This window comes from Lactuca sativa, chromosome 3, assembly GCF_002870075.4.
Source record: "Lactuca sativa cultivar Salinas chromosome 3, Lsat_Salinas_v11, whole genome shotgun sequence".
Lineage (NCBI taxonomy): Eukaryota > Viridiplantae > Streptophyta > Magnoliopsida > Asterales > Asteraceae > Lactuca > Lactuca sativa.
The window spans coordinates 248,519,335-248,536,630 of record NC_056625.2 but is presented as its reverse complement, the minus strand read 5'-3'; the positions used below and the strand labels follow the sequence as shown (position 1 = coordinate 248,536,630).

Here is a 17,296-nt window from a genome sequence, read left to right as displayed (position 1 = left end):
AGGTATTACCTTTATGTTTGAATTTTAATTGAATAATTACACTATATACTAACTTGTATACAATTGAAATAGGTATTGGCAGATTTTACCAACTGGTTTAAACCAGTTTGAAACAAGAAATTTGGCAGAGTCTTATGTTGTGGATATAGATAAGAAGACTTGTTCATGTAGAGTGCGGCAAATAAATGGGTATGGATGTGTGCATTCAGTTGCAACAATCTCATACCTTAACAGTGATGTTGGTAATTATGTGGATCCAATGTACTATGAAGCAATTTATAAGAACACCTAAAAGTATCCAATGCGTGGGATGAATGGTAGCAACATGTGGCCACCTACTAAATTCATTGCACCTTTGCCACCATTGAAGAGAAAAATGTCAGGTAGACCAAAAGTTAATATAAGATAGGATGCAAGTGAAAGGGGTGCAAGACATATTGTGTCAAAGGTTGGGAAAAAATTATGTGTAGTGTATGCAAGCAAATAGGACATAACAAGGTTACATGTTCTCAAGCTGAAAAACCAACAAAACTCAAGGTAAAGAAAAGGAAAAGAGCAGATGGTAATGTTGGGGAAGGAAGCAGTGGCAAGAAGGCAAAGGATGTTACAGATGAGCAAGGAAGTAAGGGTAATAAGGGCAATAATGGTAATGTTGGGGAAGGAAGCAGTGGTAAAAAGGCAATGGATGTAACAGATGAGCAAGGAACTAGGGTTAATAAGGGCAGTAATGGTAAGGTTGGGGAAGGAAGCAGTGGTGTAACATCCTAAGTTCAGAACCAAGAAGTTGAAGGGTGCTGGGTGAAAATAAAGGAAGGGACTCAGTGAGTAGGTCTCTTGACTCGTCGAGTCGAAGCGGGTGCCAGGCACGTGATTAAGTGACCTGACTCGCCAAGTCGACGGATGGACTCGACGAGTCAGTGCTGGACGAGGAAAACTCTAATATTCGGGTTTGCACCCTATTTAAAGGACTTAATGTCCTCCCATCAGCTCCCTTAGCCCCCTTTGAGATCCAGAAACCCTAGAATCGTGAGTGATAAGTGATTTGGTGAAGGGATCTTGAAAATCAAGAAGCTTGGATCCAGGAGATTTGTGGAGATTCGGATTACTCTTCAGTAAGAGGTCGTTTTGGAGGTAATGAATCGTTATCCTTGGCTTTCTCCTTTCTAGATCCATCTTTCATGGAGTTAGGGTTTGTTTGGAGATAATATGATGAGAACTTGGTGCATAAGTTAGATCTGGAGTTGAAACTCCAGATTTGAGTTCTTTTTGGGTCAAAGATGCAGAAAGCCCTTTTAGTTGCTATGCAAAGGCCATTCCCTATGAGTTAAGTTCCTTTCTAGCTTGGTTTTTGGTATTATGGGACATGAAGCACGTAAAGGTAGCAACTTTATGTTGCTAATGGACTCTAGAGACCCAGATCTATTGTTTGGAACAAAGGAGTAGCTCTGTGACTCAAGATTATGGGAATGCACGTAAGGACTCGGCAAGTCTGGGAGATGACTCGACGAGTTGGGCTAGGGTTCAGGTTTAGAGTTGCATAGTGACTCGGCGAGTCGCATGGGTGACTCAGAGAGTCATATGATGATGAGCTTGGACTCGACGAGTTGAAGAACAACTCGACAAGTCTGATGAAGATTGTCATGGACTCGACGAGTCTGTTCTTGGACTCGGCGAGTCACGACGCAGAGCCCCCGACCTCATCTGGTTAAGACTCAGAGCAATGAGTTGAGTGGTGATTCAGTGAGTTGGACATATTGGGACTCAGAGATTGTTGGACTCGACGAGTCATGGGGTGACTCGGCGAGTCAAGTCAATCGGAAGGTTGACTTTGACTGAGGACTTTGACTTTGACCTTCAGGGGCATTATGGTAATTTGGTAATTTATGACAATGGATCATTGATGGCTTTAGGTGTTGGAGTTGGAGGCAGTGCTTCAGGATTTAGCTCTCGTAATTCGGTTCGGCAGATTCAGGTGAGTTAACCTCACTATATCGACAGGGTCTACGACACCAAGGGCGGACCTTTATCGGATGGAAATCCGGGTATTATTTGCTATGTTATTGATTTCCTAGATTTGCATTCTGATATTTAGGATGGTAGTATGTTAGTGACCTGGTTAAGGTCGGTATCCCGGTATATAGGGTAATGTTATGCTAGTGACCGGTTAGGTCGGAATCCTGGTTAGGATGTTGATATGCTATGTGATCTGTTAGACGTCTGTCTGGTTGAGGATTGTTATGTGATTAATTGTTTTATGTGCACATGGATGTTTGATTGGGGTTGGGTTGAGGCGGGTCCTGCTTTGTGCTGTAGGCCAACATACCCAGGGCGGACCGGATATTCCGAAGGCCCAACGAGCGGTCCGGATAGGCTGAAGGCCCCAAGAGGGCGGACCAGACGTGCTGAGGCTCGAAGAGTGGACTAGGCCGACTGAAGTCCCGGTGCGGGCGGACTAGTCGTACTATAGACTCAGAGAGTGGACCAGGTGGATTGAAGGCCCGGCGCGGGCATACCAATCACACTGTAGACTCGATATACATGGCTAGACTCGTAGGGTGGACCAGGTGGATTGAAGGCCCAGTGTGGGTAGACCAGTCATACTGTAGACCCGATATGCATGGTTGTTCTATTTTGTGCCATGTTATGAGTGTGGTTATGTGTGGTTGGTATTTTGGGGGTAACTCACTAAGCTTTCGGGCTTACAGTTCAGTGTTTTGTTTCAGGTACTTCAGGAGACCGTGGCAAGGCAATGGCATGATTGTATCACTCCTCATTTTTATGTTAATGTTTATGGGAGACTCTGATAATAAACAAATTGAAAACCTTTTTGTAATAATTTATGGATAAGGATTGTTTTTTGAAAGGTTTAAATTAGTTGGAAATTTTATGGCGTTACAGGTGGTAAGAAGGTAATGGATGGTAAATATAAGAAAGGAGGTAGGGGTAAGAAGGTAATTATCAAGAAAAGAAAGAAGTCTGAAAGAATAATCAAGAAAAAACTTGCTACACGGGTTGAGGTAAAAATGGGGAATGCAGCACTATTGACAAGCCAATGGAACTTGAATAGGTATTAAATTTCAATGACAGTTTCAGATTAAGTGTGGATGTTTGTTGTTATGTACTTCTTATTTAGGATCGCAGAGAATGTTTTGGATTATGTGAATGTTTGTTGTTATGTATTTGTGATGTTGCGAAACAAGTTTGGATGTTTGGTGTTATCTATTGAATGTTGTTATGTATTGAATGTGGTTATGATTGGTGTTATGTTTGTATGATTATCCTTATGTTTGCGAAATAATGTTCATGGTTTCAATGTGGCTATGATTGTGTGTTATGGTTGTGGACGTGCATGGTATTGGGGTCCATTATTGACAATAGTTTAAGACAAAATGCATATGGTCCCATTTATTCTAGTTCACTATGGTCCCATTTATTATAGTTGAAGTTATATCCAATGTCACTATCAACAAATACACTACGAATCTAACTTGGGATCCCATATAACTTCCCATTGTTTTATAATTAAATTAAAATAAAGTTACATGGATAATAGAGTAATTTCCATTAAAAGGAAATAAACAATGGCTAACTATTACAACTTGTAAACAATTATGCTAAAGAAAACAATCCAACTAACAACTAAACACATCTTCAGCTTCCAAATCTTTGATTCAAGCTTCTTTTTTGACCTAGCCAAACCTGCAATCATAATTGCTTCAACACTTATATTCTTAGTGTTTGCTTCTTCTATCCAACATATAAAACCATTACGAGGTCCCTAACAAAATCAAGTTTCGAGTGAGAAGATGAGAATGGAACAAACTAATAAATTAGGGCTACAGGCGCCTAATAAACAAACTAGCACACACCTTAGTGGGGCAAGCATAAAAGGGTTCCAAGGTTGGAGGGAGTGGAAGACATTCGTATTATGGCGGCACATTCACACGAGCATTTCATCATTTTCGCTTCGTTAATTCCGAGAGCTCTTTACTTCAGAATGCAAACAATCACAGGGAAAAAGAAAGCTATTGCCGAGTAAGGAAGTAAAGTACTTATAAAGAGGAAATGATGAAAATACCCCTTGACGAAAATACCCCTTTTGTTTGACCTCATGCACATCTGTCATAGTTGGTGCACCAAACACAATTAATTGTCATTAAGTAAGGCAACCAAATCGTTACCCTTAATCAACAACAATGAACGCAACAAATTATAACCCATTCAATCACTTTACATTACATCAAGATCATACCAAAACACCTGTTACATGTAACCAAGACTTCAAAATACATCCATAAATCACCTTTACAACAACCACTGGATTACCACTACCTACACAAACGGGATTACCACTAACACAAACGAACACACATACTCTTAATAACATATATGAAAAGAAACACCATTAAACCTAACAGTGGATTACAGGAACTTGATTATCATACCACTACAAACCACTTCCATGAGATTCACTTGTTGATTATCAAGTGAATGATGAAAATCATTAGCAGGAGCATCACGACAACAACACCCACAACCAACAGTGCAATCACTTTAATCTACTTCTCAATAATTACAAACCTTTGCTGCATGTTGAGGACATCCACCCTGGAATGAAGGTAATCGCGACCCATCTCCTCCTTCATACGCTCCACCTGACCTTTTTGCTCAACTATCTTTTCACCACAGTCACAAAAAGATCGTGTACAAATCGTTTAAGTTAAGCCCATCTGTTGAGCTTATCGAGTTATTCGAGTTATTGGAATTTATAGTATCTAATGATGGTGGTGGGGTAGTCGTGTGCAAATCGTTTAAGTTAAGCCCATCTGTTGAGCTTATCGAGTTATTGGAATTTATAGTATCTAGTGATGGTGGTGGGGTAGGATCCATGGAAGACAGTTAAGGGCAAAGCCAGTATTGTATTATCGACTGTTGGCTAGTGTTTGGCTGGAAGTGGTAACAAAAGTTTTGGGTTTTGTCAAGCAGACCCTTCAATTATATAGTAGGGACCACTGAACCCTTAGGGCCCAAGCAAGCTAACTCGGTCGTGAGTCGTTGACGTGTAATCCGAGTCGGGTGAGTTGACTCGCTAACTTAGTTGGATGATGACTAAACAAGGAAACCGGTTGAATTGGGTCAAAATCCCAAATTAACCGGTTAAATGTTAATTCATGCGCTTACCAAAAAAATAACATAAGAGAGCTTTTAAACCAAAATGTGTAAGTTTGTTGGTATAAAGGACATTTTCCCTATTATTCTGTGTGATTTGGGTGAAAAAAGAAAGAACAGCCCTAAGGCCCTTAACTAAGCAGAATGCTTGAGCACTTTCAAATTCGTTTCCGCTTATCGCTCCCCTTTTACCACCTAGACGTCATCACTCGACACCACAAATCGGAAAATTTGTTAAACAAAAAGCCCTAATTGTCAAAACTCACTCCCTCCCAAAATTCCCGAGTCAGCGTAACCTTCGATCCTTGTCAGAAACGCTTCCATTCTGGCATGAGATCTCATTACCACACCATTTTCAACTGTTTATATTAATCAGTTTGCTTTTAGCTTCTGGGTTTTTCTTCGAATTGTTAGTTGAAGAGGGTTCTTCTTTAGCCTAGTCCATCAACAATGTCAGAGGACGTGCTTCTACACCTCGCCTCAAACTCCTCTAATCAATCCGATCAGTCTCTACCATCAAAAATTGCAAAACTCGAAGCCAGAATGGTGGGTAAAACCTCCACTGCCGTGGTGTCTACTCTCCAGCTTCCTGCTGCCCAAGCCGCAGCAACGCGGTCCTCAATTTCTTCTTCTTCTGCCGCCAAGTTCGGAGCTAATGCTGCTGGTGAGATTTATGCTGAATCATTGGATTCTAGCGATTCGGAAGAGGATGATAGTGTGAGTCTTTTGAACTTACTCTGCTGAAAATCATCTATACTTTTGTAAACATGACATAATTTTTGCTTTGCATAACTTTGCATATGCTTTAGTTTTAAGTATGATTTGATAACAACGACAAATTCTGATTTCAATGTAGAAGTCACGTCAATGCCCTCTTTAGCATAAGTAGTTTACCCAAACACTAGTTGCAATAATGTGATAATCACTTTCAAATTTCATATCCAAACACCACTGAGCATGCATTACACAGAGACTTTAGGCGTGATAGGTTTATAGGTGCAAGCTCCAGAAAATCTAGTTTCATTTTAGGCACTACGACCAAAATGTTTGTTCGAACACCATAAGTTTCTTTTGGTACTATACTTTCAATCTCTTCTTATTTGCTTGTTAACTCTTCCCTAGAAGTGTTTGTTTGTGACTATTTGTCTCTGATCACAAACATAAACAATAGATCACTGTCAAGATCCACAATCAACTGCAAATCATGAGTTTATGAGCTTAAAGAAGTTATATAGATACATGGTTGTATAGAACGAGCGTCTTCTTGGCTCCATAAATCCACAAGAGATGTTAAATTTGTCTGTTAATCCTTCTATGTACATATAGTATAGGGCTGAAGCCTGAATGCAAGAAGCACTAATGTATTTTCATATATTTGTTTATTACAACATGACAACATCCTACTTTCATTTCTTTCTATTACAAAAACTACCCAACTATAGCATTGTACATTTCAACTTTTTTCTTATTATAGCAGTCAAATTGCTTTGTATTTGGATGACCTTTGCTATAATTGGGTGGATTTTTCAAAGTAAATGTTGAAGAAATGAAAGTAGGATGCTATAATAAACAAATCAATGGAAGTACATTGCCATTTTCTTGCAATTAACCCTGCTAGTATGATACTACCTAGACATACATTAGAGTAAGAATCTGTTGTTTATTTTGTCTCATTAAGTGTTGTCTGGAAAATGACGTCTGTCTAGAGTAGACAGTTAATGAAAATTGTTGCTTGCTTTGTTTGCTGAATAAACAGTTTGAATTATATTAAATGACCATTTTACCCCTATGTGAAGAATTGTATGTAAGAAACTAGTGCTGAATGAACAATGGCTGTTTGATTAATGCTGTGAATGAAAAGTTTAAAGTGGTAAAACATGTGAACCTATAAATTATCTAGAAAATATTTATATATGATAATATATGATATAATGATATGAGTTCAATGATTTGTAATCTCAACATCATTAATAATGCAAAGTGCAAACTGTTCAAATGTCCAACCATATAACCAATAAATGCAAAAGTAAAACATAAGGAGTAAAATATCGAATCAAGTTATCAACATATAAATTACCATATAACTAATAAAAATGAGATCTAAAACAGTTGCTATATGTTCAAAAACAGTTAGATTTTCATATTAACTAATCTTTAATCTTCATTTCTTTGCTAGAATGGGAGAGAGTTTCTCATACAAGCTAACTTTCAGAAGCGTAGAAAGCTTGCAGATGATGCTGACTCAGCTGCATCTGGACAGATTAAGGTTGATTTATTGCTTAAATCATTAATATTAGTTTTACTACTACAAAACCCATATTATCCTCATTTCATTTTCATTATATCTCAAACTTTCATATTCTTAATTTTTTATTAAGAATATGATGGGTTGCTACCCTACTTTCATTATTGTGCTACAACATTGTACTTCAGAAAATCCACCCAATTATAGCAATTACATTCAAATTCAAAGCAATTTTCAGTTGGGTAGATTTTTCAAAGGATAATGTCTTAATAAGAAAAAAGTTGAACACATGATGCTATAATTGGATATGATTCTAGAATACAATATTGTAAAGGAAATTAATGAAAGTTGGTGCTATAATAAATAAATAAATAAATAAATAAATAAAAGTATGTTGCTATGTATTACATTTAGCCTTTTTTTTATAATTGGTTTAAGAGTATTTTTTGTGATCGGGAAAAATCTAGGTGGCAGTGGATGCAAGGCAAAAAGTTGTGGAAGCAGTGGAGGTTAAGAGTGGCACAGATGTAAATAAGAGGAAACAAACACGTGGTAAGGGAAATTCTACTCCAGCCAGAGGACGTGGTTCCAATGATCAAACAAGAATACAAAATTCTACTCAATTGCTTACATCATCAAATGGTCTTCATGAGAACTCACATCACAAGGTAAAGTTTTTATGCATAGTTACATACATACATAAATGCATACATGCTTATATACATACATATATAGATACATACATATTTACACATACATACATATATACATACATATAACTCATACATGCTTATAGACATACATATATAGATACTTACATATTTACACATACATACATGCATACATACATATATACTTACATACATATCTACATATATACATACATGCATACATACATACATACATACATACATACATACATACATTTGTTTGTTTTGCATTGATCACATTGAAGTAACTACCAAGTCGTTTGTGTATGATTTTTATGGTTATTATACATGACTGAATGTAAGTGTTTGGTTGTTAGTCATATGTCTAAAATGCCCTTTAACAATGAGAAATTTTACAGACAAAACTCAATTCTACTTATGTGAAATAGGTACTTTTAACATGTAAACTTCCATAAAAGGAATCATGGTTGTGGATATGTTATGAGTCATCTCAAAAGTGGAAAGTAGAGTAATTTTTTATGACTTGAAAGGCTACTAAAATTACTATATATATAAAAACAGTATTATTAACTTTGAGGAAAGTATATTGTCATTTATGTAAAATATAAAAGTTGCAAATATGGAGGAAAACCATGATTTTGTGTAGAGTACATTATAAGGTAGATAAAGGAAACAAATCTATATATAAAAACTAAAAAGAATAAATTCATCATTTCTGAATGTCTGAAGCTGAATCTCCCCTTAATTTATTTATCTTATGGAAATATGCAAGTCTATAAAATGTTAAATTTCTTTTTTATTTTTACATTGCTCAATTACTCTTGTTTTAAAAATAACATCATCACCATTTTTGTTTTATTGTGTAATAAACTCATAATCACCTCTTTTTTTCTAAATATATTCGCAGGAGAGTAGTAGGCTAAAAGAGCAACTTGGACAAAATGAACGTGCTTTGTTAGATGTATGATTTACTAAACAAATTACTGGCATTTATCATTATTGTTTATTTGTTTTAACCTAATTATTATTTAAAAAAAAAACAAATTAGGAGGAACTTACATCACTACGTGCCAAAATAATAACCCTAGAGGAAGACTTAAAAAAAGCTCGCCAAGAGGCCTCAGAATATCAACATCTATGCCAACAGTTGGAAAAGGTACTTATTTACTCTATTCTCTTTACAACTATTCCATATATATATATATATATATATATATATATATATATATATATATATATATAATTTCATATTTATGTTTTTTCTTGTGATTTACAGGAGCTTAAGGAGCTTAAAAATAATGAACAGCAGGTGAAACCAAAAGTGAGTTTTTTGTTATATGTTATACTGTATGTTCATTTTTTATTAACTAGAATTTCTACAAAAGTAGGCCAACACATTCTAGAATTGTTCCTATACATATCCATTTGAGAAAATCTACTTTTTTTTACTTGTGTAATAAGATAATTACATTTATGACCCTGTATTGCAGAGAATGAAAGTCATATCTGATCTGTTGATATCTGTATCTAAAGCTGAGAGACAAGAAGCAAGAACAAAAGTAAGACAAGATTCTTTGCGACTTGGCAACGTGGGTGTTATCAGGTAAAGAAAGTATCTAATAAATTACAGAAATGGTCCCTGTGTTTTCTGATTTTTACAGTGTTTAGTCTAAAACCAAAACCTTTTTCAGTGTTTGTCCTTATTTTTAAGTTCCCATATTATGATATCAAGCCTGCAATAACGACCAAAATAGAAACCATGAAATAAGGAGCAAAAGTAAAGGAAAGTTTCAATCTTGGACTAAACACGGTAAAACCAGAAAGAATAGGGACCATTTTTGTAAATTACTCTTTTGGATATCTAATTCTTTGCTTTTTTGGTAAAATTACAGAGCTGGAACAGTCATATCTGAGACTTGGGAAGATGGGCAAGCCATTAAGGATCTTAATGCTCATCTGGTCTGTTCTATTTGTTGCTTAATTTTTTTTAATCATGTTTCCATTATGTTAATAAAGAACATTTGAAAAAAAAACAAATAAAGAGGCGTTTGTCTATGATCTATGACATGTATATTATTACTTACAATTTCATATTGTGATTTCTAGAGGCGTTTGTTAGAATTGAGGGAGGCTGTTGAGAGGCAACGAAAATCACTAAAGAAAAAGCAACCAGGTAAATCTTTATCTGTTAATCTGTTTCTTATTTTTTCAAGTCACTTAAATAATAAACAAATAAATGAAAGAAGCAACATGAACATGATTTCCTAGATTTTAATATTTTGGTTCTAATTTCTAACCAAGTTTAAAGCCATTCATCTTTATATGAAGATAAAGGCGAAGGAACAGAAGCCGAATCTACAGAAGAAGACATCATCATCCAGGATGAAATTTATAAATCCCGCCTCGCAAGCATTAAACGTGTAAGTTTTTTTTTTTTTTTTTTTTTTTTTTTTTTTTTTTTTTTAATTATTACTACATATTTTTTTTCCAATATAATTAATTTCCACTTTTTAAATTTGATGAAATATAACAACAGGAAGAGGAAAGCTATGTGCGTGAAAGAGATAGATATGAACTAGAAAAAGGACGACTTATACGTGAAATGAAACGTATAAGAGATGAAGATGGGTCCCGCTTTAACAATTATCAGATCCTTAATCATCGATATGCTCTCTTAAACCTTCTTGGAAAAGGAGGATTCAGTGAGGTTTACAAGGTCAGTTTTATTTATTTTTTTCCTTTAATCATGTAATTTATATACACATATAAAAAAACACATGACAACACCTAACCAACATTTTTTTTTTTTTATTTTTAAAAACAGGCATTTGATTTGGTGGAGTATAGATATGTTGCATGTAAGCTTCATGGTTTAAACGCCCAATGGAGTGAAGATAAAAAGCAAAGCTACATACGTCATGCAATAAGAGAATACAATATTCATAAAACTTTGGTTCATCATCACATTGTTCGCCTATGGGACATCTTTGAGATTGATCAAAATACTTTTTGCACCATTTTGGACTATTGTAGTGGTATATATATTCTAAACCCTAAAACCCTAAACGATAAATTGAAAAAGACGTGAATGCCCTTCTCATTCTCATCAAATCTAAATCTATATTATACAGGTAAAGATCTTGATGCTGTTCTTAAGGCAACCCCTATATTGCCTGAGAAGGAAGCTAGGATAATTATTTATCAAATATTTCAAGGACTTATTTACTTGAACAAAAGAAACCAGAAGATTATTCATTATGATTTGAAGCCTGGAAATGTCCTTTTTGATGAATTTGGTGTTGCAAAAGTAACTGATTTTGGACTTAGTAAGATTGTAGAGGATGATGTTGGATCCCAAGGCATGGAGCTTACTTCTCAGGGAGCTGGAACATATTGGTCAGAGCTTTTATTGATTTTATTTTTTCTTATATATTATTATTATTATTATTATTATTATTATTATTATTATTATTATTATTATTACTTTTAATAATAATAATTCGTTTCCTACTTCTCAGGTACCTCCCCCCAGAATGCTTTGAGCTAAGTAAGATCCCCCTCATTTCATCAAAGGTTAGTCATTCATACATAAACAAATATTAAAAATTTCCTTTCTTCCTTTTTTTTTAATTATTCATTATGACTTGTTGCGAAAAATGAAAAATGAAAAATGAAAAATGAAAATAGGTTGACGTGTGGTCAGCTGGTATCCTACTTTACCAAATGCTATTTGGGAAACGACCTTTTGGACATGATCAGACGCAAGAGCGCATATTGCGTGAAGATACAATAATCAAAGCTAGAAAAGTTGATTTCCCTTCTAGACCTTCTGTCTCAAATGAAGCAAAGGTCAGTATTTTTTTTTTTCCTTTTAGAAATTTCTTTTCTCTTAAATAAAAATTGTTTACTAAATAATTCTTTTTACCAATATATTACGGCATTTATTCATTTATTCAGTTTTCTTTCTATATTGTTTTTTCTTGCAGGAATTTATTCGGAGATGCTTAACATATAACCAAGAAGAAAGACCTGATGTGCTAACAATCGCTCAAGACCCCTACTTAATATACTCCAAGAAATGACCAAAAATTGGAAATTTTCCTGAGTAATTGTCAAGTGTAAGGTTTCCTTTTTTTTTTTTTTTTTAATTGCTCAAAAGTTGGGCTTTTTGTTATGTGTGTTGTCAATCCCATGACACCCTACAAAACATTTCTAGTCTCTTTTGTATGGGTTTCCTTAGTTGGACCTTTTTTTAATGTAAATATAACAATGGGGTGAAGTGGGGTATTCAAGCGATGTATCATGTTATTCTTTTGTGACATGACATGAAAGTTAGACTTCTTGTTTTCGTGACTGCATGCGTGTGAAATGGCTTTCAATTGGATGGGGTTGTGTAAACATGTTATGATCGATAATAAACTAACTGTTTGGATTTTTTGTTTTGTTCTTTTTTTTGTTATAATAAAATTTCATAAAGTTTGAATAAACAATACCAATTAAAATAAGCAACAACATTAAGCACATGCATGATAAGTTCGAACAATTGAACAAATGGGTTAACTTTTTGAAATTACTCAAATTAGTACGTTCTCCACAAACGAACATGTTATTGTATGACTGTATTTCTACTCTCTAGGTTGAAAGTTGCAACCCATATCATCTATCTCACAGTCTCCTTTAGACATAAATAATAAGTAGAGATTATGAATACGGTAGAAGCAACTTACATGTCATCACCTCTAGAATTTCAATTCTCTCATTCATCCAGCATAACAAAACCAGCACACACACACGCAAACACATCTCCTCATGATTTATAAAAACCATCAATATTCTCACATGGCATCCTGTGATCCTATTACGTTATATATAATAAGAACGTAGAAATGCCTCAACTAAAAAGTCAAAATAAGTTGAAAAAAAAACAGGAGAAAATGCCACAAGCCTTTACAAGTTTAACAGAATTTTAATAGTTTTGCTTAAACATCATTTTTTTTGTGTGTAAAAGTTGAAACTTGAGAAACTTTTTTCATTTATGGTAATTGAACCCACGACATCCCGGCTTGGGTTTTTTGTGTTCTTCCCTTGCAAGCTAAATATATTATGTACAATTGTACATCGTGAACTTATTTTATTTTATTTTTCTATTTAATCCCTTAATACCTATTTTTGTATTTAATCCATTGTGACCTATATGTGTATTAATAAGTTTTTTATATGCATATTTATAAGTTTTTTTACCTGTATTTTTGTATTCAATGCGTACCTTTATATGTAACATATTTATATATTAATATGTATAAATGTATTTTAGATTAAAACCATACAATCATACATATATGCATATTTTTAGCCCATGTTTTTTAATATATTTTTTGTAAAACATATATTAATGTATTTCTATGTGAATTAGACTATTAGTAAGTTTTTTATATGCATACTAGTAAGGTTTCTTTTTTTTTTTTTAAAAATACCTTTTAATATATATATATATATATATATATATATATATATATATATATATATATATATATATATATATATATATATATATATATATATATATATATATATATATATAGGGTTAAGATTAAATGTGAACTCCAAATATTATATGAATGTATGACCAATATTGGTCCATTGGATTAAAAAGAATGAAAACTTATGATCTTAGGTTATATATTATTAACATGTGGTAACATGTACAATATAACTACAATTAATTAACTATAAGACTAAATTAGGAAAATTGGTTAACACTAATTTATGGAAAGTAAGGATAGTAACCGATGTTTCATAATATAAATTATATATTTTACATTTTAAGTTTTAAATTAGTTATTAATCTTTTAATATGATCAGTGTTTTTTTAAGTCGATTATTGTTTGTGCATTTTTTAAGAATATAGTATTATAAATTCTACATATTGGAAATTCTCTAAGAATGTTTCTATTCTTTTGGTTTGATTTTGTTGATTATTACGTTTGCAATCTTTAAGAATATATACTATAAAACATTAGAATTTTCTTTTAGAATAACTTCATTCTTTTGGTTTGATTGTGTGGATTTGCATGTTTGTAACACCACAAATTTGATATACAAATAAATAATTCTTGAAGAATTTAATCACTCTTGAAGAATGCTTGAAAAATATGTCTAAAACTTTTCCTGTTTTCACTTTCTCTGATCGATGTCAATTAAAAATGTATCGAGTTCTAAAAAATTCTTGGAGAATTGAAGACTAAAAATTAATTTATAGGTCTGTAGCACAACAGATTTTTTATTCAACAAAAGAATTCTTAAAGAATTCAAGTATTATTAAAAGAGTGCTTGAAGAATACAATGAGTATGCTTTTTCCGATTGAATATTGATTTTCATATAGATAATGAATGAGGACTTTATTTCGCTTGCTAATACGTAACTGATAACCCTCATTTAAGGGGAAATTAAATGTTTTAATTATTTTTTACAGTTAACTATAACCATATTAATTAATATTTTATTCTTTTTTCTTAAATTGTGATTGGTCCTTACATTCACACAATGTTTGTTGGATGTATATGAACTTATCTCTCTCTCTCTCTCTCTCTCTCTCTCTCTATATATATATATATATATATATATATATATATATATATATATATATATATATATATATATACATTCTAACTAAATTGTATGGAAGTAAGTTTAATAAAAAAATCCTCTTCTTTTCTTCCCTTTGTAATTATAAAGTCACGGCTATGTTGGCTATCCAGAGATACCTTTAAATTGCTATAAATGAAAAAAACTTCTCAAATTTCAAAATTTTACACACAAATTTTGTTTGATGTCGGGGTAGAAGTGTTAAAATTTGCCAAACTTAAGACCTTGTGGTATTTTCCCTAAATAAAATCAACTTTTTTTTTTTGGAACCGACCAATAGATTAATATTATAAAGAAAAAAACAGGGAAATAACAGTACAAGCGACAAAAAACAGTGGCGAAAAACAGAAATGGGAACAACACGAAAATAAAACAACATCAAACTATGGAAAAATACATGTTAAGAAAACGGGCTTTGAGACCAATTTGACTTTATCAGGGGGCAGCCGGTTATTGTTAAACACTTTGTCGTTCCTTGCTTTCCAAATGGACCATAGCATACAGTAACAAATGACCATAAACGTCCTTCTTCTTTTGGAATATGATCCCCATTTGGCAGCAAAATCTAGAATTTCGTTACCTTATGAAAACTTTCACCTTGCACCTTGCACCAACTTAGTACCCCTTCTGTGATCTTCGCTGCATACGAGCATGCCACAAGAAAATGGTCTGGACATTCTTCAATCTCCTCACACATCTGACAAGTCAATGATTCCACATATACTCCTCTTTTTGACAGTTCACTTACAGTTGGAATTCTGCCCGCTTGCACCCTCCAGATGAAGCATGATACTTTCAGTGGAATTTCTTTAAGCCATTGAAAATTAGAATTAGAACCAATAGTAGGGGGTCTATAGTCCCATTTGTTCCTCAGGGCGCACACCGAATAAGAACCATCCGGAGTTAAGCTACATTTCCAGCTTTCACCTGTGGGATCTTGATGCTTGGAAAGCACCCAACACACGAGGATGTTCTTTTTCGTGAGGTCATTCTTTATACCTGCAATGTTGTTCCAAACCCCGGGTAAAGTCTTCATCGAGTAACATACATCAGGTTTGGAACGAAGATTATGCACACTGTATATGACTGTTGCCCATAATTGACCAGGTTTGGTTCTAAGTTTCCACCACCATTTCATAATGAGGGATATGTTCAAAGCTTTTATAGTGCCAACACCAAATGTCGATTACCAACAACATCATCAATTATAAACATTTTCAATTTGTTAAAAAAAGATTTTTTCAACACTTTTAAAAGAAATGGAGACCAGGATAGGAGTTGATTAGATTTCCATTTCTCTTACTTTCAAATTTTGATTTAAAGGTCTAACACAATTAAAATTTTAGCATGTTTTTATCATCCATAAAAAAAACTACCTACTAGCCTTTTTCTCATTTCAGGTTTTTGTTTAAAATATATGAACCGATATATTCAACAAAACCCATAAAATATATATCCATTTTGGTCCATTGACCAATCATCCACAATTCAAACTTATATTATTCCAATAGCTTCCTGGCTTGCTGTGAACTAAACTGAATCGTACATTCACGCGGAAAAGCATTCAAGCTTCCTCCAATGGCGTTCTCTCTCTACTAACCTACACAAGACTCCCCTTTCTATTTATACTTGTCTCTTCCTTCTCTTCAAACACAGAGAGATTGAAGGAAAACAACCAACAATGTACAAGAGTAAGCTCAACGAATTCTGCCAGAAGAACGGATGGCGAAACCCAAAGTATTCCTGCATCAAAGATGGCCAAGAACATACACCACTTTTCAAAGCTTCTGTTCTCGTCAATGGTGAAACTTTTACTTCCCAATCCCTCTTCAAATCTTCCAAATCCGCTCACAATGATGTAGCTGCAATAGCTCTCTCTCACTTCACAACTTCTTCTCGTATGTCCTTCTATTTCCATATACCCTAATTACATTCATCATTCATCTATCTTTTCTTTTTGATCTATAACTGTTCGATTTATAGTGGTTAATCTCTTTCGTTCTGTTTCAGGAGAGTTAAGCAAGAATAGCGAGTTATGTTTGCCGGTTTTACCAGAAGAAAAAGCCATGGCAACTGCATCTCTTCCTAGTGAAACAACCCTTTCAATCAAGGAGACTAATTCGAAAAAGTTTAAGGAGAGTTACTTGATATGCAATAAGGTGAGAGTGCACACATCCATTCCTACTACGGTGTTGCCTAATGGAACTGTAATGCTTCCCATTGGAGAAGACAAATGGACGGTTGTGAGCTTGGAATCTGTGTAGCTATAATGGTTATGTAAATCATATGCTTCGATGCATACGATATTAAGTATTTATTGCCCTATTAGTTTAAGCATCCATGACTTGGTAGTTGGTAATGATATTTTTAATAGAAACACACATTTTGTGAAGATGCATGGGTCCTAAAAATTAGAAAATCATACTTGCTATCTGGTTATTGATTTTTTCGATAGTTTCCTTATTTTTCTAGCTTATTGTCAAACATAAAGAACTTATTTGAAGCATTTTCAACCGATTTGTGTTGTAAACTAAGACCAAACGGTATACCGACGACGAGGGCCAT

At 33.8% G+C, this 17,296-nt stretch overlaps 2 protein-coding genes across 2 annotated transcripts; both read left to right on the top strand.

Moving 5' to 3' along the window:
* Nucleotides 1-5,268: 5,268 nt before the first annotated feature.
* LOC111918461 (serine/threonine-protein kinase TOUSLED) lies at nt 5,269-12,438 on the top strand. The gene is made up of 16 exons (XM_023914125.3): nt 5,269-5,886; nt 7,346-7,435; nt 7,882-8,082; nt 8,993-9,046; nt 9,134-9,241; nt 9,362-9,406; nt 9,576-9,688; nt 9,978-10,044; nt 10,192-10,258; nt 10,414-10,505; nt 10,622-10,801; nt 10,910-11,120; nt 11,217-11,481; nt 11,604-11,658; nt 11,773-11,934; nt 12,072-12,438. Exons 1-16 carry the CDS (start codon nt 5,620-5,622, stop codon nt 12,165-12,167), a joined length of 2,073 nt encoding a protein of 690 aa, XP_023769893.1. The 5' UTR covers nt 5,269-5,619; the 3' UTR covers nt 12,168-12,438.
* Nucleotides 12,439-16,412: 3,974 nt separating this feature from the next.
* Nucleotides 16,413-16,995, top strand: LOC111918452 (double-stranded RNA-binding protein 1). The gene is made up of 2 exons (XM_023914119.1): nt 16,413-16,629; nt 16,715-16,995. Exons 1-2 carry the CDS (start codon nt 16,413-16,415, stop codon nt 16,993-16,995), a joined length of 498 nt encoding a protein of 165 aa, XP_023769887.1.
* The last annotated feature ends 301 nt before the right edge of the window (nt 16,996-17,296 follow it).